The 24,204-nt window shown below is 45.9% G+C and overlaps 1 protein-coding gene across 6 annotated transcripts in view; it reads right to left on the reverse strand.

Moving 5' to 3' along the window:
- Positions 1-19,820, reverse strand: part of lrch1 (leucine-rich repeats and calponin homology (CH) domain containing 1) — a 181,686-nt gene extending 161,866 nt beyond the window's left edge. For 3 of the 6 annotated variants that reach the window (XR_006313117.2, XR_006313116.2, XR_006313114.2), the window contains exon 1: positions 19,468-19,819. Coding sequence is in view for 2 of the 6 variants with exons in the window: in XM_043700370.2 (XP_043556305.2) it covers positions 19,468-19,720 (253 nt within the window). In the remaining 4 variants the exon portion in view is untranslated. Of the gene's footprint in view, positions 1-19,467 lie in introns of all 6 variants that reach the window. The other 3 variants (XM_043700370.2, XM_043700369.2, XR_006313115.2) reach the window with 2 other exon arrangements.
- Positions 19,821-24,204: the final 4,384 nt, after the last annotated feature.

Raw genomic sequence — 24,204 nt, forward strand, 5'->3', positions numbered from 1 at the left:
TTTTCATGGTTTCCTGCAGTTGATAGGTTTCAGATTGGCTCTCCATCCACTTTTATAGAATTGGCAGTTAAAGATTTAGAGTCATAGAGATGTACAGCATGGAAACAGACCCTTCGGTCCAACCCACCCATGCCAACCAGGTATCCCAACCCAATCTAGTCCCACCTGCCAGCACCCAGCCCATATCCCTCCAAACCATTCCTATTCATATACCCATCCAAATGCCTCTTAAATGTTGCAATTATACCAGCCTCCACCACATTCTCTGGCAGCTCATTCCAGACACGTACCACCCTCTGTGTGAAAAAGTTGCCCCTTAGGTCTCTTTTATATCTTTCCCCTCTCACCCTAAACCTATGCCCTCCAGTTCTGGACTCCCCGACCCCAGGGAAAAGACTTTGTCTATTTATCCTATCCATGCCCCTCATAATTCTGAAAACCTCGATAAGGTCACTCCTCAGCCTCTGACGCTCCAGGGAAAACAGCCCCAACCTGTTCAGCCTCTCCCTATAGCTCAAATCCTCCAACCCTGGCAACATCCTTCAAAATCTTTTCTGAACCCTTTTAAGTTTCACAACATCTTTCCGGTAGGAAGGAGACCAAAATTGCATGCAATATTCCAACAGTGGCCTAACCAATGTCATGTACAGCCGCAACATGACCTCCCAACTCCTGTACTCAATACTCTGACCAATAAAGGAAAGCATACCAAACACCTTCTTTACTATCCTATCTACCTGCAACTCTACTTTCAGCTATGAACCTGCACTCCAAGGTCTCTGTTCAGCAACACTCCCTAGGACCTTACCATTTTACTGATGCTTGCAAATAGAGATCATTTCTCAGAAGTCTGAACTTGAAACACCGAATTGCATGAAATAAGGAGTCCTCCTCCATAACATTCTTTCCTCTAAAATAATTTGAGTAAAATCTGGTTGATGGTCTTTAGTCTTTTTACAGCTTGCTCAAGACTGGAAAATACCACATACCCAAGTTGGATATCAAGTCTGCATTTGGCCATACTTTTGTCATTAATCATTTATTTAATGGATAGATTCAACGATATAAAAGCCTGTCGTTATATAACAGTGAATTTTCACACAGATGGTCTTCAAACATACCGAAGTTGATAAGGGGAACATCAAGGACTCAACTTGCAACTCCAAGACCCCAATGCGTACATTAGCTGCATTGCTGAAATTAAATAAGTCCTTAAGTATTGAAGAAAAAACACCAGCTTCATTAAATGTTGAAAGCCTAAATGACTTGAGAGAGACACACGCAGACAAAGAGCGAGCCAGCATGAGGAGGAAATGTAAAAGAATTTTGAAATCATGGTTTTCACAAAGTTCCAAAGCATTTCACACCTAACTAGTGGAAAGGGTACAGCACATAGCGCTATGATGTTGGGTTTTATTACAACTACATAGCTCTTCTTTAAGACTTCTCCTGCTTCATCAATCTTCTTCACCTACAAAGCTGAAAAGTTAAATCGGTTTATTAAGATCGTCATCTCAGAGGCCAATCTGTACTCAACAATCTGCTCTGAAAACTCTGCTGACACTTTGACAGCTAGGACAAATTCCACCAAAGCTCAGCCAGTCTACTACATTCTGAACAAAACTCAAAAGTCAAAAAGCTATCATGATGAACTTGAAAAATGCCTAATTGATTTCAAATTATTGTGGAAAAGTATCTCAAAAGGTTAAGCAAGTTAAAGAAACTATTTCACACTGCTATTATGCAGTGTTAGCAAGTGAGGCTTTCCACTAATAGGGTGCTGGGGGCAGTCCGAAACAAAGTTGCCATTTAATACTATAATGTTGCTCTCTCATACGAGGGAGACAGAGAGAGACAGAGAGGCAGTTAGAGAGAGAGTTAGAGAGATAGAGCGTTAGAGAGATAGAGAGAGAGACAGAGACAGACAGAGAGAGAAACACAGAGAGAGACAGAGACAGATAGAGAGATAGATAGATAAGAGAGAGATAGAGAGAGGTAGAGATAGAGAGAGGTAAAGATAGAGAGATAGATAGAGAGATAGAGAGAGGGATAGAGAGAGGGATAGAGAGAGAGATAGAGAGATAGAGAGAGAGAGAGCCAGAGGCCGCAGCCCACTGTTCTACAAACAAATTATGTTCGGACCTTTTATCTTTTCTGAATTACCCAGAAATCTATAGTTTCCAGTTACTTTCCCTATGGAAGTGTCTCAATCAGCATCAACTTACCAACAATCAACATTCTTTTCTTCTCAATTGTTGAGATCATTTGAATTTTAGCATTCTTGTATTTTTTTTTCTGATGATTGTGAGGTACAAAGTTTCAGCAATAGTTGTGTTCTGTCAAACACTATTCAGTAATTCACATATCCCCCAGTGACTTCGAAAATGTAAAAATTAGGATGGTTGATTTTTAAAATTAATTTCAAAAGTTGGATCAAATTACAAAGCCTTGGTGAGAACTAGTTCAAATGGTGGAAATCAACTCCTTAACCAATCCCTGGCTGCAGCTCCACCATCTCTAAAGGAACAACAACATAGAGAGCAAGATTTTCCTCGAATACAAATCGCAACTCTGCATGTTCACATTCCTGAAGAAGGGCTTATGCCCGAAACGTCGATTCTCCTGCTCCTTTGATGCTGCCTGACCTACTGCGCTTTTCCAGCAACACATTTTTAAGCTCTGATCCCCAGCATCTGCAGTCCTCACTTTCTCCATGTTCACATTCTACCCAACGGAGACATAACAGTCAATGGCCTGCTAGAGATAAAAGATGTCCCAAAACTGCAGAATTCACATTAAAAATTTCCACTTGCAATGTGATTTAATATCAAACTATTAAGGAAGCCCAAAAGGCTGAGACACAGAAATGAAAATGAGGAGGCCGACTGACTGAAGAGAACAACTTGATTCTGCACTCCAGTCTTACTTTCCAGCACTGTCACCACAACAGATTTGTGTTAAGGTCAACCTTACAATTGTTCATATGCTTCGTTTAGAAATCATTTCCAGACTTTCTAAAGACCGTCTGCCCTGACTCAGCTCACGGCCTGCCCCAGCCCAAGTGGGATGTGTGCAGACGAGGCAGCGAGCTCCATCTGTGAAAGTGAACCCCCCAAAAGTGAACATCTTGATAACAAATTGCAACAGAAATGGAAATGTTGGCAGTGAGAGCTGCAAGCATTGCCAGTTGACAATACGCCCCTTGAAAATATTACCTCTTTTAAAATTGACCCCCCCCCCTTATCCCTTAAAGCTTTGCCTTAAATAGTCTCAAAGTTCAACCTTTATATGACTACATAAAGTACACGTCAGAGGAAACTCAGATAAGTTTGTGAACCTACGCAATGCCTGAGTATCACATTAAGACAAAATTTCTACAGGATCTTTTAATATTAGACATATACATTGTTCTGTTATAGTGTGCATTTAATCAACAGAAATTTGCTGTAATGCGATTGATAAATTGGGGATGCTGTTTCCACAGCATGAACTTTTAAAACGTGTTGACAGTAACGGGAATATAGCGCCAACACTTTAACTGCTTCTTTGAAAGCGTAACTTTTCTTTAATGCAGGGTTGCACATGAACTCAACCATCGCGCTATAGAACTAACCGTACTACAGCATTAAATGATTTAAACACAATGTAATAATGCCCTTTGACCCGCAAACAGATTTAACATATTTTCCAAAAAAGCAGGACTAAGGTAGAGGAGGGGATTACTTGAGTAGGAGGGGATTGCTTGAGTAGAAGGGGACCCTTGAGACACATTGAGTAAGTCTTTCCAAAGGTTGGATCTGCAAACAGTGTGTACCCTTAATCTCACTTTGACCGCCTCCTGAACTGCAGCCTACTGAGTCCAAAGCCAACTAGAAGGGAAATTGCTCACATTTCTCAGTAGGAACAGGGTATGTTCAGAACACTGATTAAAGTCAAGCACAGCACATCAAATAATGCATCAAACTGTAAAAATACATTCCTACATTACAGATAAGCCATATCACATCACACAGCAGTGTACTTCTTCCCAAACAGCAGCTTTCCCAATCAAACATTTCTCAACAGATAATTCCAGTGGTGACATTTCTTTAGCGCAGAAAGCAGTGATGCCAACGCCAGATCAATTTAAGGCTTCATAAAAATGTCAATTTTGTGATGTTCCACAGCCCTGGAAACCAAATTGAAGTCTTTCATTTCAGGCATTTCATTTATTCTCACATCAATGACTCAAACCCGACAGCATTTCAGTGATAACCAAGTTGATTCTGCAGATTTCAAACGATCTCTGATTTGACTGGGTCAACCTGATGGATCATTAGGACGTGCTGCCAAGATTGTAATCTACTCAAACACTAACACCGAGATCCAGCCTTTAGTAACGCGATCAGCTGATCTTGTCACAGGCCTCCTCACAACCCCATTACTCGAGAAACAAATACTAAAACCTTTGGGAGACGGTTACAGATACTACACATATTCACAACTCTTGTCAGATTCTATCATTATATCACAGCCTGAGAATGTAATCACACTCTTTCCATGGTGATTCTCATTCACTTGTCACCGGCTGGTTTTAAATGAAATGGACAATGGTGCAAAGTTAAACCACAGAGATAGAGAGGAGGACAGTTAGAGACAGCACTCACTCTGGCTGTTGACCCTATTCAACATGAGGTGTTCTACTCACCAACACTGACTCCGCACAGCTTAACATGCACAAATAAACCACCCCAGGAATAAAGGACAAACTCAACAATCTGCAGTACCCTTCTTCTGCGATGTAATGTCTCTGCTATTCTGTTAATGTACACTTAAATTTCCATTGCTGCTGTGTCTTTGCATGAATCGTACGCTCCTAATAAAGTTGTTCTCTGGAGCTTAGCGATTTACCTCTGGCTGAGCTGTTGCTCTGCTCTACTGGATCGCTGGCAGTCCCAAAGGTTGGACCTGCAAGCAGTGTGTACCCTTAATCTCACTTTCCTTTGACCGCCTCCTGACCTGCAGCCAACTGACTGTGCCCAAAGCCAACCAGGAGAAGGGAAATTTTGATTCATACTGCGATGACAGGGACATTTAGACTTTCAGAATTCCCCACAACTGACAGGACTGACTGACCAGAAACATTGGAAAATATCTCTGATTACTAGGGTCAACTTCTCTAAACACTGGCAATTTATCTGGTAGAGGTGGCATCCACAGTAACAATCGATAACTTGTTTTAATTTATTCATCTGTGAGATGTAGGTGCTGCTGGCCAGGTCAGCATTTATTGCCCGTCCCTAGCTGCCCCTTGAGAAAGTGCCTTCTTGAACCACTGCAGTCCACCTGCTGTGAGTTGACCACAATGCCCAGAGGGAGGGAATTCCAGGATTTTCACCCAGCGACAGTAGGACAACGGCGACATATTCCCAAATCAGGATGGTGAGTGGCTTGGAGGGAACCTTGCAGGTGGCGGTGTCCCCATGTATCTGCTACTGTTGTGTTTCTCGAGGGAAATAGTCGTGGGGTTGGAAGATATTGGTTAAGGAGCCTTGGTGAATTTCTACAGTGCATCTTGTAGATAGCACACACTGCTACTACTGAGAGTCAGTGATGAAGGGACTGAATGTTTCTGGATTTGGTGCTAATCAAGCGGCTGCTTTGTCCTGGATGGTGTCAAGCTTCTTGAGTGTTGTTGGGGCTGCACCCAGCCAGGCAGGTGGGGAGTCTTTCATCGCATCCTGACTGCCCCCTTGTAGATGGTGGACAGGCTTTGGGGAGTCAGCAACTGAGTTACTTGCCGCAGCATTCCGAGCCTCTGACCTGCACGTGTAGTCATTGCGTTTATGTGGTGAGTCCAGTTGAGCTGCTGGTCAATGATAACACCCAGGATGCTGATAGTTGGGGATTCAGTGACAATAACACTATTGAATGTCAAGAAGCAGTGGTTAGACTGTCTCTTATCGGTGATGGTCACAGCCTGGCATTTGTGTGGTGTGAATGTTACTTGCCACTTGTCAGCCCAAGCCTGGATATTGTCCAGATCTTGTTGCATTTGAACACGGACTGCTTCAGTATCTGAGGGGTCAGGAATGATGCTGAACACTCTGCAATCATCAGCGACTTGCCCTTCTGAGGGAGCATTATGATAGAGGGAAGGACACTGATGAAGCATCTGAAGATGACTGGGCCAAGGACACTAACCTGAGCTATTCCTGCACAAGTCCTGGAGCTGAGGTGATAGTTCTCCAACAACCACAACCATCTTGGTACATGTCAGGTATAACTTCAATCAGCAGACAGCTTGCTCCCTGACATCCACTGATTCCAGTTTTCCTAGGGCTCCTTGATGTCACACTTGGCTGAATGCATTCTTGAAGTCAAGGGCAGTCACTCTGCCCTCCCCTGTGGAATTCAGCTCTTTTGTCCACGTTTGAACCAAGGCAATAATGAGGTCAGGAGCTGGGTGGTCCTGGTAGAACCCAAACTGGGCATCAGTGAGAAGGTGCTGCTTGATAGCAGTGTTGATGACACCTTCCACCACTTTACTGATGATCGAGAGTAGATTGAAAGGGCAGTAATTAGCCGGGTTGGACTTATTCTGCCTTTTTATCTACAGGACATACTTGGGCAACCTTCCACATTGTCGGGTACATGCCAGTGTTGTAACTGTACTGGAAGAGCTTGACTGGGGGAGCGATAAGTTCTGGCACACAAATCTAGGGTTGCAGAGAGAAACCTGAACTAATCTCTTACATGGGAGATATGAAAAGATACTTTTTTGCCTCATAACTAAACAGAAAAGTGTCTTAAATTCAAATCTCTCTCACTCTCTCTCTCACTCTAACGATTGGATTTACCCTGAGGGAAAATCACAGGTTTAAGTTGTTGGTTTGAACTTTGTTTCTTTTGGGAGATCCCAAGGAAAGACATCATTCTGCACTGACACAGCAATTTCCCCTTACCTAACTTAGTTAGGGTAGAACAGTGTTTCACCCAACTCTGAGCTGACAAAATTGAACTCCTGAATTGGTTTGTTCAGTGATCAGTTTTGAGAAATAACTGAAAGGAGAAGATAGAGAGATAGAGAGAGACAAATAAAGACAGAATTTGAGATCATGGGGAGTGGGCAGCTGAACCCACAGCAGCCAGTGGCATAGTTGAAGAGGGAGGATAGACCAGAGATGAGAGTAAGAGAAACACTGTGCTCTGGGGTTGGGGGGTGCCAGGAGTAGTATGGAAGGCTAAAAGAACTTAGAGTTGAGACATTGGAACACTCGTTCCTTTAGAAAACAAAGGCTCCATTAAACAGCATCAGGCCAATAGTCAAACAGCTCTTACTCATTATTTGTGTAGCCCCTAAGTCAAGTCTGAACCTGATACAATTCTAATTGTCAACTTGAATGTCCACACACCAGTTGAGTATATAAACTAGACATCGTGCACTTACAGGTGTGTACACAAACTGGATACTGTACACCAACACGTGAGTATGAAATGGATATTATACACTCAGAACTGTGTATGAGTCTGATATTATACAGTTACAGCTGTGTGCATAAACTGGCCATTGCATACTTTGAACTAACAACTGTCATTTGTTTGTGCACAGTGGCTCAGTAAAAACCCTGAACTTGGCTCTGTTGTTTAATTGGTGACATTCCAAACAAACCAATATGTGTGGAGCAGTCAATAAACACTGAAAAACATACATGCCACTTTGATACTCCCATACAGCTGCTGTATGTTTAAAATGAACATTTCAAAGCAATTCTAAGTGTTAGTATATACAAAACTTTGAGGCTGCCACAATTCCAGTTCTGTTGATCCTTTCACGGTCTCGAAGCAGAAACCACTTTTGTAAACAGATGAACAAATTCATTTCGGAGTTGACGCTAGGGCCATTTAAACTGAAGCACATATCTGAATGACATCATTGCACCTTCCTTCAATCTGTTTCCAATTTAAGTTTTTTTTTAAAAATCTGACTGGTCAAGATCAACCACCATTTCTACTTTGCAGTTCAAACACGCAATGTGCCAGAGTCTTGAATTCCACTGTCCATGATCCTGGTACAGAGATGACACGAGTGTAACTGAATCTCTCTCAGATGTGGGCAGTCTTGTTCCTCAGTCTGACACAACCCATTTGTCAGATCCAGATAGGGAAAAAGCACAGATCTGAGCCATACCTGAATCAGGATACTGTTCAATTTCTCAAGTAGCAGAAACACAACAAATCCTTTTGGAATTAAACCAGTTTAATCTACATACCAAGCACACAACTCTTTCAAGACATTGGTTCTTGGCTAATGCAAGACACAATTCAACAGTCAGTCAACATTCTAACCAGGTGCCTGGATTTTTATTTATTATTCGATCTGGGACCTGTGGTTAGACCAGCCTTTATCGTCTATCCCTTGTAGCCCTGGAGAGGCTGAGTTGTCTTCCTGAACCACTGAAATTCTTGGACTATATGTACACCCACAATGCTGCTAGTGAGGGAGTTCCAGGATTCAGATCCAGTGACACTGAAAGCACAGCAAGGTATTTTCAAGCCAGGGTGGTGCGTGGCTTGGACAGCGACTTGTAGATGGTGACGTTTTCATGTAACTGCTGCCTTTGTCAGGAATTATGGTTTGGAACATGCTGTCTGAGGAGACTGGGTGGAGGTGTGCATTGTGTAAGTGGTACACACTTCTGCTCCTGTGCATTAGTCTGGAATGGAGTGAATGCTGAAAGCTTTGCCAATCAGACAGACAGCTTTTCCTTCGATCTTACTGAGATTGAGTGCTGCTGGAGCTGCATCTATCCAGCCAAGTGAAGTTTACCCCGAACGATTCCAATTTTGCTCGAGCGCACGATGCCACACTCTGTCAAATGCCACCTTGGAAGTCAAGGGCAGTGACTCGGACATGAACTGACATGCGTTCAACTCTCTCATTTATGGTTAGACCAAGATTTGTAATGAGGTCAGGAACCAGGTGGTCTTGGTGGAACAGAAATTAGTTAGGTTATTAATGAGCAAGTGCTGCTTGACAGCACTGATGATCAGCTCTTCTATCACTTTGCTAACGATCAAGAGGGTAACTGACCAGGTTGGGTTTGTGCTGCCTTTTTTTGGGAGAGAACATACTGGAGTAATGTGTCACATTGCTTGGAGCTTCCAGCATGATACCATTGGGAAGCACAGTGCTGCTGCTGTACTCCTTCAACAAAGCAGCTCTGATCATGTTCAGAGGTGCTGGGCCTGGTAAAACAGACTGACATTTAATTCAATGTACCTAACGTCAATAATTGTGATGTATCTTTTGCGGATTCAAAATGCTCCATCACAGTACTGTTTGAGATTGTTCTGATTAGACTCTCAGTGGTGCCAGACCATCTCTGGTGTACCATCTTCATTTCATAGTCATTAACTGCAACGTGAAAGCTGTTCCTTTGCTCCCACACTCCCTTTATCCAGTGTCTGGGCTCGTAGACTATAATTTGTGGGATATCTTTGGGGCAGGATTGAGATTTTAAATGCTATGTAAAAGTGCAGAACACAACAAAACCTTTAATATAGATTTTAAGATTGAGCATCCGATGTGGGTCCCAGCTGACTAATTATTTCCCTTGAAGACAGCAAGATCTCAACTGTCCTCCTTACAGAACCAGCACTAAAACAGCAGCAGCTTGCAGTCAGGTTAAACCTGGCTTCTTACAGCAAAACTCAGCACCAGCAACACAACACAATGTGACAAACCCATCTACTCCTCCAACACAGAAGACAACATGGTGGAGACCCTCCTCCCCCTCCCCACCAAAATACAGAGCATGGTGAGGTTTACCTGGTCACTACATAAATAGTGAAATGACACAGACAAGCAACACAACCAGTGAGTCCACTTAGACCATACCAGTGAAAGGACTGGTGTGGGCTAAGTGGGCACCTCAGGGGCAACCCATGATGGTTAGAGGAGGCACTTTAGGATATGAGAGGGGGTCAGGTAGCACCCTGAAATGGCGTCATTGGAAATCTGATGGAAAGTGCATTAAGGAGCCTTGGTTAATTTGTGCCGTGAATCTTGCAGATGGTATACACTGCTGCTACTGAACGTTGGTGGTGCAGGGAGTTGATGCTCGTGGGTGTGATGCCAATCAGGTGGACTGCTTTGTCCTGGGTGGTGTTTAGCTTCCAGTGTTGTTGCAGCTGCACCCACCCAGGGAAGTGAGCAGTATACCATCACACTCCTGACCTGTGCCTTGTAAACGGTGGACAGGCTTTGGGGAGTCAGGAGGGGAGTTTCACACTGCAGATTCCGAGATTCTGAACTGTTCTGGTACCCGCTGTCGATCTGGAAAATCCAACTTAGTTTCTGGTCAACAGAAACTCCTAGGACGTTGGTGGTGGGAGATTCAGCAACAGTAATGTCACTGAATGTCAAGGGCTGCTGGTCAGATTGTGCCTTGTTGGAATTTGCCATTGCTTGTCATTTGTATGGTGCACATGTTACTTGCCATTCATCAGCCCAAACCCAGATACTGTCCAGGTATTGCTGCATTTGGACATTTAGCGGCTTCAATGTCTGAGGAATTGCAAATGGTGCTGAAAACAGTCAATCGTTAGCTGGTCTTTTGATGGCGGGAAGGTCATTGAAGAAGTCGCTGAAGATGGTTGGGCCGAGGACAACAGAACTTCTGCAGAGATGTCCTGGAGCTGAGATGACTGAGCTCCAAACACAACCATGTTCTTATTCAACGTTGGGAATGCTTGCCCCCAATACCCATTGACTCCAGTTTTACAAGAGCTCCTTGATACAACATGCTGTGTGTAAGGGAGGATGGGGCAGAAAACTCAGATCTTACAAAGTGAGATTGAGAAGTTAATGCCGAAACACTCTCGAGTGAAGATTTAAATGAGATTTATGATGATAAAGAATATTGAAAGGTAGACAAAAAAAGGATGTTTCTTGGCATTCTAGAATGAGAGGTCATTTTTCAAATCTGCCTCCCCTTATCCTAAAATTGAGATGAGGAGAAATGATTTCTCTCAGAGAATTGCGAATTCGCTACACCAGTATGTGGTGAATGCTCAGGCACTGTGTGAATTGGAGGAGGAGAGAAACAGATTTTTATTGGTAATGTATTGAAGGGCTATTTGTGATAACAAGACATACAAAGCCACGGGTCAAGTGCTGGAAAATGGGATTTGAATAATTAGGTGCTTGTTTCTGACCGGTGCAGACTTGAAGGGCTTTTTTTCCGTACTGTCGACGTCTGTGACTCTGTAGCTAAGATACTGTCCCAATGGGGGAAAGCAATACCCAACACAGAGGTCCTGGGCATCTCATGAGGTGGAACTGGCTGCTCCGTTAGGTGGAAAATGGAAATAAGTTATTGAAGAATGATTTTGAATCAATCGCCTCAAACGCGTGTTGCCACATCCCCTGGGTAGGCCCGACTTTCTGGCCACTGGGCCACATGGGCCCCCAACCAGCTTCCGATAAAATCAGAGTTTATTCAAAACCAGATAGAGGCTCACAATCTGTTTGTCGTTGGCTATTTCAAAGCCCACTTGGCAGGAGTTTTGCTTTTCAGGAAACAGTGAGCCTGGGCTCAATTTGGAGCCTCCTCGGAGATAGAAGCCAGTGAGGTCATGTCCCACAACAGGCAACATGTCACCTTGGTATCAGCCATTGCCACATCCCTCCCTAGGCCCAAAACTTCTGGGTTCAAGGCTCAGTCTGGAATTTGCAGCAACGCTTCAGTGCAATAGTGAGGGAGTGCTGTTTTTCCTTTATGTGACATATTTAAACAGTCTGCCTTTAAGGGAAAGGATTTTGTGATACTATAACTATAGGGAGTTCCCCAGTATCCTGTCACTGACATTCCCTTCATAGAATCCCTATAGTGTGGAGCAGGCCATTTTGCCCATCAGGACCAGTGCAAGCCATCCAGACCCACTCCACTACCCTATCCCTGTAACCCTGCATTTTCCATGACTAACCCCCCCCCCTACCTGCACATCCATGGGCACTATGGGCAATTTAGTCTGGCCAATCCACCCAAAATGCACATCTTTGGACTGTGGGAGAAAACCCATGCAGATTCTGAGAGAATGTGCAAACTCCAGAGTCACCCAAGGGTGGAATTGCACCTGGGTTTCTGGCATTGGGAGGCAGCGGTCTAACCACTGAGCCACTGTGCCAGCCCTAATTTTTTTAAAAATCACCAAAAAGGTAATATAACTAGTCAGATCTCTCCTTACTGTATTTGCCTCCTGAAGATAATTCACTGAAACAGTCAGAGAGCTGATTGGGAGCTAACTGAAAGGCAAATCCCTGTAAAACAGCAGCTGTGAGACCGCCCCAAAGTGCTACTGCTATTTTAAAACAGTTGGCCATTTTCTTTTCGCCAGGTGCAAAGAGGGAGGATCTGAACTTGCTGGGATTAGCCAACCAGAAAATTCTAATCAAAGGCTGCTGGTGTTTCAATCCTCAACCTTGGACGGGTATCATTTTTGATGGAAGTCCCCTCAAAGCAAATGTCATTCACAACATCATTGACATGAAAAGCTTCACTTCCAGTTGATCCGTTGTGCAAATGCAACCAAATGACTCTGCCTCCCAAGATAAACAAGCTTCAGTCACTGCAGCTGTCTGAGCAGCTCAGAGCACCTTCTGAAGAGTGCACCTGCAGCTTAGTAACACTGTCCAACTTCCTCCTGCTATGTATTTGACTCACTGACGGGTCACATTCCATTTGTGTTCTTCTTCAGACTTGCCTGTTACTGACACACAGGGGTATGGTGGATTGGCCCAGTTATCCTGCAGGTGCACTAGGGAGGATGGTCAACTTCATCCTCGGACCTGATTAGGAACAGGAATCCCTGCCACAGACATACTGCATACGGTCAGAGTAATCAGAACTTGTGAACAAGACAGAAGAGCTTCAGCAACTTGGGTATTCATAACACCCTTTAACTTTAAATAATGCCCCAAACAGGGTGCTATTCCCTTCACTGAAGGCTGCTCTTATTAGCTTTCAAATGCTCCTTTTCCTTCTCACTAACTCTGTTATTAGGCAATGCAGCCACATAGTAACATTATCTTCTACATTTGTGTTCATGTATTTGGACTCACACAGAAGAGTTCACCAGTGTCTTCAATAATTATCAACAACTTTAAACATAAAGCAACAAAACGTTTACTTCCTAACTAGCACACTGTTTTTAAATTGGTACAGAAACAGGGATAAGATAGCAAAAGCTCTTTTTAAAACTACTGACACATACTTCAACAGACAAAAAGCCCTCACCCAAAACCACCAGCTGCAGCCTGGTGGAGTCACAGACAATACAGTCAGCACATATTCCAAAGTTCGGAATATCTTGACCAGACAGCATCTATACTTATTACTCCATCTCAGATCTCAATCTCATATTTAAATCCAACAACACTCATTACAATACCATCCAGAACAATCTCTCTCAGAGTACCCCTTAAATTTAAACAGCTTTAACTCTCACTGCTACATCCTGTGCCAGTCCTATCCCTTACAGCTGGATCCTGGCAATCTCCAACGCAGTTTGTATTCCTGATAGCTGCAGTGGGGAAATTCTCTGCGCAATAGAGGAACCGCTGGGAGGTTCTCACTGATGCATGTTCAACCAGGAGCCACATGCCCCAATAAACAGAGTAGGCATCAGCGACATTTCACTGTGCGAAGGGCAGTAGTGGTCACAGAGTGAAACATTGTGAATGTAAAAGTTTATTACCATCATTTAGAGATGCAAATGAATTGTGCCTCTTGCCCTGCAGCCCAAAACAAGGCTTACACTTCGGTGGCACAATGGCTCAGTGGTTAGCACTGCTGCCTCACAGGGTCCCAGGTTCGATTCCAGCCTCAGGCAACTGTCTGTGTGGGGTTTGCACGTTCTCCCCATGTCTGTGTCTGTGCGGGATTCCACCGGTTTCCTCCCACAGTCCAAAGATGTGCAAGTTAAGTGGATTAGCCAGGCTAAATTATCCACAGTGTCCAGGGATCTGAAGGTTGGGTGGGTTAGCCATGGAAAGTGTAGGGTTACAGGGCCAGGGTAGGGGGAGGGTCTGGGTGGGATGCCCTTTGGAGGGTCGGTGTGGACTCGATGGACCAAATGGCCTGCTTCCACACTCTGGGATTCTCAGACTTACACGGCCAGCAACTAAATTGGGATCTCATTTATAATGAAATAAATTAAATGCAAAGCACTTCCAAACTCTGCTTCATAGACTGAACCTGGACCGAGTGTTATATCCGTCATCACTGTCGACACACCCACCCTCTGGATGTGAATTGCAGACAAGATTCATCTGCTCACTGATAACACAGCTCCTCCTTACTTTGAAAAAACACAGCTTGTATAACAACACTCTAGTGCAGCATTCCTGAGTACTATTGCTCTATTACTCTGCACGGCTTCTCTGTGGTAACTCCACACACAGCAAGTTCCTGTTGCGCTAAAAGAAATCCTGAGTGAATTCTCACAATCCAAACCTGAGAACTGGTTTCATCACAAGCTGATGGGATGGCAACTCCCTTCACTAAGCCTCACCTCAGGAAACTATCCAACAAGCCAACCTTGTGGCACACAGGTGTACAAAAGAACGTCCCTCTCCTCACTCAGACACTGTGTGGGGAGAATGGAGCACCAGAGGTGAATCAGGGAATCTATTTTCCAAACGTCAGAGCAGGTTTTAATGCCTCTAACCTATCAGGTTAAACCAATTATAACCACATGGACGTCACGGACGCAGCTCTCGGAGTTGGGGACTTTTTCCGAGGTTTCCAAATAGTGGATGACTACCCAGTGGAAGCTTCATCTTACCAGATAATGCTTAGAGAATCAGGAGCTCTGCACGGTCCCAGTGTGCATCTCCTGTCTGCACTGTGATACAACTGGCTCCCTGTCAAAAGACCTGACATTACGAACAAATAATCTGGCTTTTGTTTGAGATACTGGGGAGAAGCCATCTGCTCTACTTGAAAGACAAGCCATGAGGTGATTTAATATTCCATAGCGAAGGACCACACAGCACCAAACTGTCAAGCCACATTTTGGAGTTACTGACTGGAAAGCATTTGAATGCTGATTATGTTGATTCGGACACAAAACCATTAGCCAGTGAGCAAGTGCCCTAATCCTACCTATACCAGAAACTGGAGAGCAGGAGCTTCAACCCCATCGTGCTATTGAGATGAGAGTGATGCTGGAAAAGCACAGTAGGTCAGGCAGCATCCGAGGAGCAGGAAATGGACATTTCGGGCATGAGCCCTTCATCAGGAATTCCTGCTGAAGGCTTAGTGAAGGGAGTTGCCATCCCATCAGCTTGTGATGAAACCAGTTCTCAGGTTTGGATTGTGAGAATTCACTCAGGATTTCTTTTAGCGCAACAGGTGCTTGCTGTGTGTGGAGTTACCACAGAGAAGCCGTGCAGAGTAATAGAGCAATAGTACTCAGGAATGCTGCACTAGAGTGTTGTGCTGTGCTTTTCCAGCACCACTCTAACCTTGACTCTAATCTCCAGCATCTGCAGTCCTCACTTTTGCCTTGTACATGCTGATACCAACCCAGCTGATGTTAACACTGGACACAAATATATTAAGGACAAAAGAGTAACTAGAGAGAGAATAGGGCCCCTCAAAGATCAGCAAGGCAGCCTTTGTGTGGAGCCACAGAAAATGGGGGAGATACGAAATGAATATTTTGCAACAGTGGTTACTGTGGAAAAGGATATGGAAGATATAGACTGTAGGGAAATAGATGGCAACATCTTGCAAAATGTCCAGATTACAGAGGAGGAAGTGCTGGATGTCTTGAAACGGTTAAAGGTGGATAAATCCCCAGGACCTGATCAGGTGTACCCAAGAACTCTGTGGGAAGCTAGAGAAGTGATTGCTGGGCCTCTTGCTGAGATATTTGTATCATCGATAGTCACAGGTGAGGTGGCGAAAGACTGGAGGTTGGCAAACGTGGTGCCACTGTTTAAGAAGGGCAGTAAAGACAAGCCAGGGAACTATAGACCGGTGAGCCTGACCTCAGTGGTGGGCAAGTTGTTGGAGGGAATCCTGAGGGACAGGATGTACATGTATTTGGAAAGGCAAGGACTGATTAGGGATAGTCAACATGGCTTTGTATGTGGGAAATCATGTCTCACAAACATGATTGAGTTTTTTGAAGAAGTAACAAACAAGATTGATGAGGGCAGAGCAGTAGATGTGATCTATACGGACTTCAGTAAGGCATTCGACAAGGTTCCCCATAGGAGACTGATTAGCAAGGTTAGATCTCATGGAATACAGGGAGAACTAGCCATTTGGATACAGAACTGGCTCAAAGGTAGAAGACAGAGGGTGGTGGTGGAGGGTTGTTTTTCAGACTGAAGGCCTGTGACCAGTGGAGTGCCACAAGGATCGGTGCTGGGTCCACTACTTTTTGTCATTTACATAAATGATTTGGATGCGAGCATAACTTACAGTTAGTAAGTTTGCAGATGACACCAAAATTGGAGGTGTAATGGACAGCGAAGAGGGTTACCTCAGATTACAACAGGATCTGGACCAGATGGGCCAATGGGCTGAGAAGTGGCAGATGGAGTTCAATTCAGATAAATGCGAAGTGCTGCATTTTGGGAAAGCAAATCTTAGCAGGACTTATACACTTAATGGTAAGGTCCTAGGGACTGTTGCTGAACAGAGAGACCTTGGAGTGCAGGTTCATAGTTCCCTGAAAGTGGATTCACAGGTAGATAGGATAGTGAAGGCGGCGTTTGGTATGCTTTCCTTTATTGGTCAGAGTATTGAGTACAGGAGTTGGAGGTCATGTTGAGGCTGTACATGACATCGGTTAGGCCACTGTTGGAATATTGCGTGCAATTCTGGTCTCCTTCCTATTGGAGAGACGTTGTGAAACTTGAAAGGGTTCAGAAAAGATTTATAAGGATCTTGCCAGGGACGGAGGATCTGAGCTACAGGCTGGGGCTGTTTTCCCTGGAACGTCAGAGGCTGAGGGGTGACCTTATAGAGGTTTACAAAATTATGAGGGGCATGGATAGGATAAATAGACAAAGTCTTTTCCCTGGGATCGGGGAGTCCAGAACTAGAGGGCATAGGTTTAGGGTGAGAGGGTGAAGATATAAAAGAGACCTAAGGGGCAACTTTTTCATGCAGGGAATGAGCTGCCAGAGGATGTGGAGGAGGCTGGTACAATTGCACCATTTAAGAGGCAGTTGGATGGGTATATGAATAGGAAGGGTTTGGAGGGATATGGGCCAGGTGCTGGCAGGTGGGACTCGATTGGGTTGGGATATCTGATCGGTGTGGACAGGTTGGACCGAAGAGTCTGCTTCCATGCTGTACATCTGTATCACTCTAAGTCAGGTCCCTGAGAGAAACCTGGCCTGTTGGATTCTAATTTGATTTTTAATACATGGAGGTCAGGTACTGAACACATTCACAATAAGGTACTCGCGTAGTCCTAACATGAAGGATATAATATTCATCAGGCAAGAAAAAAATGATAAAACACATTACAAAATGTTGGCAAGACGTAGTTACAGATGTCAGAAAAATATGGTCCTCCTCATTTGACCCTTTACTCAAACCTCAGTGAAGGGTTACTATCATCTCTACAGACAAGTTGCTTGCTCAGAGTCAGGATGGGACAGCTGTAACTGGTTTCCTTCCAGCAGACTCCGTGCAAACACTGTTTTCTCCTTCACACATCTGCCCCAAGATAGATGAAACTGCAAACTAAACTCTATTACCTCAAACTTTGAAACACACACCGATTCCCTGAATCTAACCGCCTTGCCTCCATTTCCCGGCACGCAGACTGTCCAACCTCCTGGATTGATCTGCTGCCCTGTGTCACTGAACTCTTGCTGCTCGGCAACAAGACAATATTTTAAACAGACGGAACTGTTCACTTCTACAGCTTTTTACTACAAATTGTAAAATTTCATTAAAATGGACATACACAAAGCAGACCATCCGCTGTCTCAGCGCCAGGATCCCAAACAGAGAAATGACAAGCCCCACCTCCTCCTTCTAAACATATAAAATACAGAATTGGGGCATGACACAGTGGGAGTTAGAACCAGATGGGTCCAGGTTCAAGTCCCACCTACTTCAGTTGCATGTAGTAACAACTCTGAACAATTCACAGTCATAGAGCACGGAAACAGACCCTTTGGTCTGTGTTGACCAAGTTTCCCAAACTAAACTAGTCCCATTTGACTGCACTTTAGTCCATGTCCCCATAAACCTTTCCTATTCATGTACCTGTCCAAATGTCTTTCAAATGTTGTAACCGTACCTGCATCTACCACTTCTTCTGGCAATTCATTCCACATACTAACCACCCTCTGCGTGAAAAAGTTGCTCCTTAGGTCCCTTTTAAGTCATTCTCCACTCACCTTAAAATCATGCCCTCTAGTTTTGAACTCCCTTACCCTGGGGAAACAACCTTGTCTAATCACCTTATCTATGCCCCTCATGATTTTATACTGCACACAGGTCAGCAGGGACCTGTACACAGAGCACATTGGAAAGCATGACCCTCACTGTACACACAACAGGTGGAACCTCAATCACATTGCACTTGGGACATTACGAATCACTGACAGCAGGAATCTCGTGCTAATGTGATTCATTCTGTAAAATAAATCCTTTACATGATAAGCTTTGTGGATACAGTTTTTAATTTATTCAGCAGCTGTACATTACCAGGCAGGGATGGTACACACAACCTGGTAACAAAACAGGGAGTCATTCATCTGTATCCCAAGCTCAAACAGTTGGCTCCACATTTATCCCTAATCCCAGTAACTAGTCGACAATGAGGGGGCATGGGACATCAACATCTTCCCCCATTTTAGACTACAAGGAGACACTGTCGAAGAGGCCAGCTTCACTGACTTGGAAACACCTAACTAACTCCATCAGATCTTTCACATCCATCAGTGCTTTCTCAGAAGGAAAGTTTTGCTGCAGCCAAGCAGTGGGTGCCCAGCGTCTGCAGCTGGTGTTCAAGCTGGCAAAGTGTCAGTGAACAAAAATCCCTGACTTTTCATCCACTTAATCCAATCCGACAAACATTGTTACACTAGTTACTTCCCTTGTTACACTAGTTACTTTGATTGTTATATTAGTTACTTTGATTGTTACATTACTAATGTCCACTGTTATATTTTAACTAAACTGATAGTTATAGTGGGAACCATAGATTGTGGATGAGTGGGTACACCAGCAATGGTTAGACTGGTTGTACCACTGGTTAAACTAGTTAGAAACGGTCAAGATCAGTTACATTGATAGTTAACAAGTCCAACTTGTCACTAACTAGTCGCACTAACTTACTCTCCTCGGGCAGCGACAGGTTATGACAGCGCCTGGCCTCGGCAGGTTGCGCTGGTCATGTCAGTTAAGTTAGTTAGCGGCTAGTTAAGCGGCTGCTTTTACCCACCTGCCTCCACCGTGTCGCTGAGGTCCAGGGCGGCCGCGCTCCTCGGGAACTCCTTGAGTTTGCGGCCGCTCAGGGCGAGGATGCCGGAGCCTGCCGCCTCCACCAGGGCCCGCTCCAGGGAGCGGGGAAGGAGCGGCGCCGCTGGCGGCCCGGAGCTGGAGCCGGAGCCGGAGCCGGAGCCCGCCAGCCCGACCCCGGGGCCCGGGCACGGAGCCGCACCCGGAGCCGGAGCTGGAACCTCCGCCTCCGCCATGCTGACCCTCCTCGCTCAGTCCGCTCCCGCCGATCCGCCGCTGCTCATTTCCCGCTGCGTACCGCCCGCCGGAGGGACAACCGCAAACTGAGGCGGAAACCCCAGCAGCCGGCGGAGCGGCGGCGCAGCCTGGAGGCAGCGGGAGGAACTGCAGGCGGGAGGGGAGGAGAGAGACTGACACCCACCGGGGGGAGGAGGAACTGCAGGCGGAAGGGAGAGGAGAGAGACTGACACCCACCGGGGGGAGGAGGAACTGCAGGCAGGAGGGGAGGAGAGAGACTGACACCCACCGGCGGGAGGAGGAACTGCAGGCAGGAGGGGGGGAGAGAGACTGACACTCACCGGCGGGAGGAGGAACTGCAGGCGGAGGGGGGAAATGGGGGAGGCACTGACACCCACCGGGGGGAGGAGGAACTGCAGGCGGAAGGGAGAGGAGAGAGACTGACACCCACCGGGAGGGAGGAGGAACTGCAGGCAGGTAGGGGGCTGGGGGAAGAGACTGACACCCACCGGGGGGGAGGAGGAACTGCAGGCGGAGGGGGCGGAGAGAGACTGACACCCACGGGGGGGAGGAGGAACTGCAGGCGGAGGGGGCGGAGAGAGACCGACACCCACCGGGGAGAGGAGGAACTGCAGGCGGGAGGGGGGAAATGGGGGAGACACTGACACCCACCGGGGGGAGGAGGAACTGCAGGCGAAGGAGGGCAGAGACTGACACATATCGGAGGCGGGAAGGAACTGCAAGGGAGAGGCTGACACCCACTGGGGGGAGGAGGAACTGCAGGCAGAGGGGAAATGTGGGAGAGACTGACACCCACCGGGGGAAGGAGGAACTGCAGACGGAGGTGGGAGGGGCTGACACCCACTGGGGGGGAGGAGGAACTGCAGGCGGAGGGTGGGGTGGAAAGGGGCTGACACCCACTGGGGAGGAGGAGGAACTGCAGGGGGAGTGACTGACACCCACTGGAGGGAGGAGGAACTGCAGGGGGAGTTATTGACACCCATTGGGGGGGAGGAGGAACTGCAGGGGGAGTAACTGACACCCACGGAGGGGGGAGGAGGAACTGCAGGGGGAGTGACTGACACCCACTTGGGGGGGGAGGAGGAACTGCAGGGGGAGTGACTGACACCCATTGGGGGGGAGGAGAAACTGCAGGGGGAGTGACTGACACCCACTGGGGGGGGGAGGAGGAACTGCAGGGGGAGTGACTGACACCCACTTGGGGGGGAGGAGGAACTGCAGGGGGAGTGACTGACACCCACTTGGGGGGGAGGAGGAACTGCAGGGGGAGTAACTGACACCCACTGGGGGGGGAGGAAGAACTGCAGGGGGAGTGACTGACACCCACTGGGGGGGAGGAGGAACTGCAGGGGGAGTGACTGACACCCACTGGGGGGGAGGAGGAACTGCAGGGGGAGTGACTGACACCCACTGGGGGGGAGGAGGAACTGCAGGGGGAGTGACTGACACCCACTGGGTGGGAGGAGGAACTGCAGGGGGAGTGACTGACACCCACTGGGGGGAGGAGGAACTGCAGGGGAGAGGCTGATACCAATTACATAAAAGTATTTTAAGTAAAAGAAACATTTCCAACACCTTTCAGTTCTGGAGAAGAGTCTTGAAATATTAACTAGTGTAAAAAAAAACGAAATCTCTAGCAAACCTCAGCAGGTCTGACAGCATCAGGAAGAATGCAGAGTTCACGTTTTGAATTGTGAGGATTGATTATTTTTTGTCACTTGTGCCAAAATACAGTGAAAAGCTTTGTTTACAAACAGTACAGGCAGTAAGCAAGGATGTATAGAACAAAAGACTTAGAGGTACACAGGTTACGTTGCACAGGGTGTACAAAAGAGATGAACATAAGCAAGATCAGTATTATTTGAGGCTAGAGAATCCACTCAATAGTCTAACAACGGCCTGGAAGAGGAGGAAGAGTTGCATCCATTTTGAATAATAATCTGCCTTTTGATTCTCCTCCCAAAGTACATGTCTTCCTACATTAAATTCCACCTGCCAAATTGTTCCCCACTCACCCAATTTATAGAATCAAGCCTTCAGGCCATTAAGTCTGTATCACCAAAACTGCTCCATCCACACTCGTCTCACTTTCCTGCATGAAGCTCATGGCCTTGAATGTTATGACAGTTCTAAGTATTTCTTGAACTTTCTGCCTCTACCAATCTCCCAGGCAGTGCATTCCAGATTCCCACCATCCTCTGGGTGAAAAATAATTTCCTTAATTTCCCTGTAATGCCTTTCACTTTAAAATTATACCTGCCTTGTTGTTGACCCTTCGACCAAGGGGAAGAGCAGCTTTCTATTCACTCTGTCCCTGCCCCCTCATAATTGTGTACATCACAATCAGGTTCCCTCTCAGCTTAAAGAAACAGCCTGAGCTTATCCAGTCTCTCTTTATCGCTGAAATGCTCCAATGCAGGCAGCATCCTGGTGAATCTCCTCTGCATCTTTTCCACTGCAATTACATCCTTCCTGTAATGCGGTGACCAGATCTGCTGACATTACTCCAGCTGTAGCCTAACTGACATTCTGTAGAGCTCCAACAAGACCTCCAGGCTCTTCTCATCTATGCATCAACTAATAAAGGTAAGCATCCCAAATGCCTTCTTAACTCCTTTTTATTCCTGATGAAGGGCTTTTGCCCGAAACGTCGATTTTGCCTGTCCTCGGATGTTGCCTGAATTGCTGTGCTCTTCCAGCACCACTGATCCAGAATACTCTATTAACCTGTCCTGCCACCTTCAGGGATCTGTGGATAAACACCCCAAGTTCCCTCTGTTCCTCTGAGCCTCCTAGTGTCTTCCCATTCATTAATTACTTCTTTGTCTTGTTGCTATTTCCAAAGTGCATCACCTCACATTTATCAGGGTTAAATTCCACCTGCCACTGATCTGCCCATCTGATCAGTTCATTTATGCCTTCTGTAACCTAACACCTTTCTCCTCACTGTCAACCACCTAACCAATCTTCGGGTAATCCACAAACCTACTTACATCCATCCACATTTATGAATATTACAAACAATTAGGGACCCAGCAGGGACACCACTGCACACCAGGCTCCAGTCACAAAAACAAAATTCCAATACCACCCTCTGTCTCCTATCACTAAGACAAGTCTGGATCTATCTTGCCAAGTCACCCTGGGTCCTATGAGTTTTCACGTCCCATGTGGAACCTTGTCAAAAGCCTTGCTAAAATCCATATACTCTACAACCACTGCCTTACCCTTATGCAAACACTTGGTTACCTCCTTGAGAAATTCCACCAAATGTGTGAGACATTACCTCCCTCCGACAAAGCCATGCTGACTATTCCTGATCAAATCTTGCTTCTCTAAATGGAGATTAACTCTCTCCTTCAGAATTTTCTCCAATAGTTTCCCTACCATTGATGCGAGACTCGTTGGTTCATCACTTTTCTTGTGAAATGGAACCATGTAAGTTGTCCTCCAATCTTCTTTGGCCAAAGATGTTTTAAAACTTTGGCTTAGGGCACCCTGTTATTTCCTCCTTCATCTCCGACAGCAATCTGGGATACCACTCATCCAGATCAGGGGATTCTATCTAATTCGAAACCCATTAAAATTTCCAATATCTTCTTGCTTCTTATAATCAATCTGCTCAAGAACACAGTCCGCCCTCCCACATTCTGTACTTACATCCTGCACCTTCTAAGTAAAAATAGATGCAATTTATCGTTAACCATGGGTGAGGGCCTCGAAGACTGGAGGGTAGCGAATATTGTGTCCTTATTCACGAAGGACGGCAAAGAAAAACCTGGGAACTATAGACCTGTAAGCCGAACATCCACGGTAGGTAAGTTATTTGAGAGAATTCTCAGAGATAAGATGTGTACATGTATTTGGAAAGAGTCAGTATGGCTTTGTGCTTGGGAGATCACGTCTTACAAATTGGTTAGATTTCTTTGATGAAGCAACCAGGAAGGCAGATGAGGGCACGGCAGTAGACATCGTCTATATGGATTTCAGTAGGGCCTTTGCTAAGGTACCACATGGTAGGCTGCTCTGGAAGGTTAGGATGCTGGAGATCAGAGTCAAAATGTGTGGCACTGGAAAACCACTTCAGGTCAGGCAGCATTCGAGGAGCAGAAGAATCAATGTTTCAGGCATAAGCCCTTCATCAAGAATGCTCTGGAAGATTAGATCGCATAGAATCTAGGGGGAGCTGGCAAATTGGATACACAATTAGCTTGGTGGTAGGAAGCAGAGGGTAATAGTGGAAGGATGTTTGTCAGACTGGAGGCCTGTGACTAGTGCAGTGCCTCAGGGGTTGGTGCTGGGCCTGTTGCTGTTTGTTATCGATGTCAATGACTTGGATGAGAATGTACAAGGCCTGATTAGTAAGTTTGCTGATGACACTAAAATAGGCGGTATCGTGGAGAGTGAGGAAGGTTATCAGAAATTGCAGCAGGACCTTGATCAGCTGGGGAAGTGGGCCGAG

Source organism: Chiloscyllium plagiosum, unplaced genomic scaffold, assembly GCF_037043375.1.
Source record: "Chiloscyllium plagiosum isolate Xiang-an unplaced genomic scaffold, Cpla_swu_hap1 HiC_scaffold_12, whole genome shotgun sequence".
NCBI classification, from domain to species: domain Eukaryota; kingdom Metazoa; phylum Chordata; class Chondrichthyes; order Orectolobiformes; family Hemiscylliidae; genus Chiloscyllium; species Chiloscyllium plagiosum.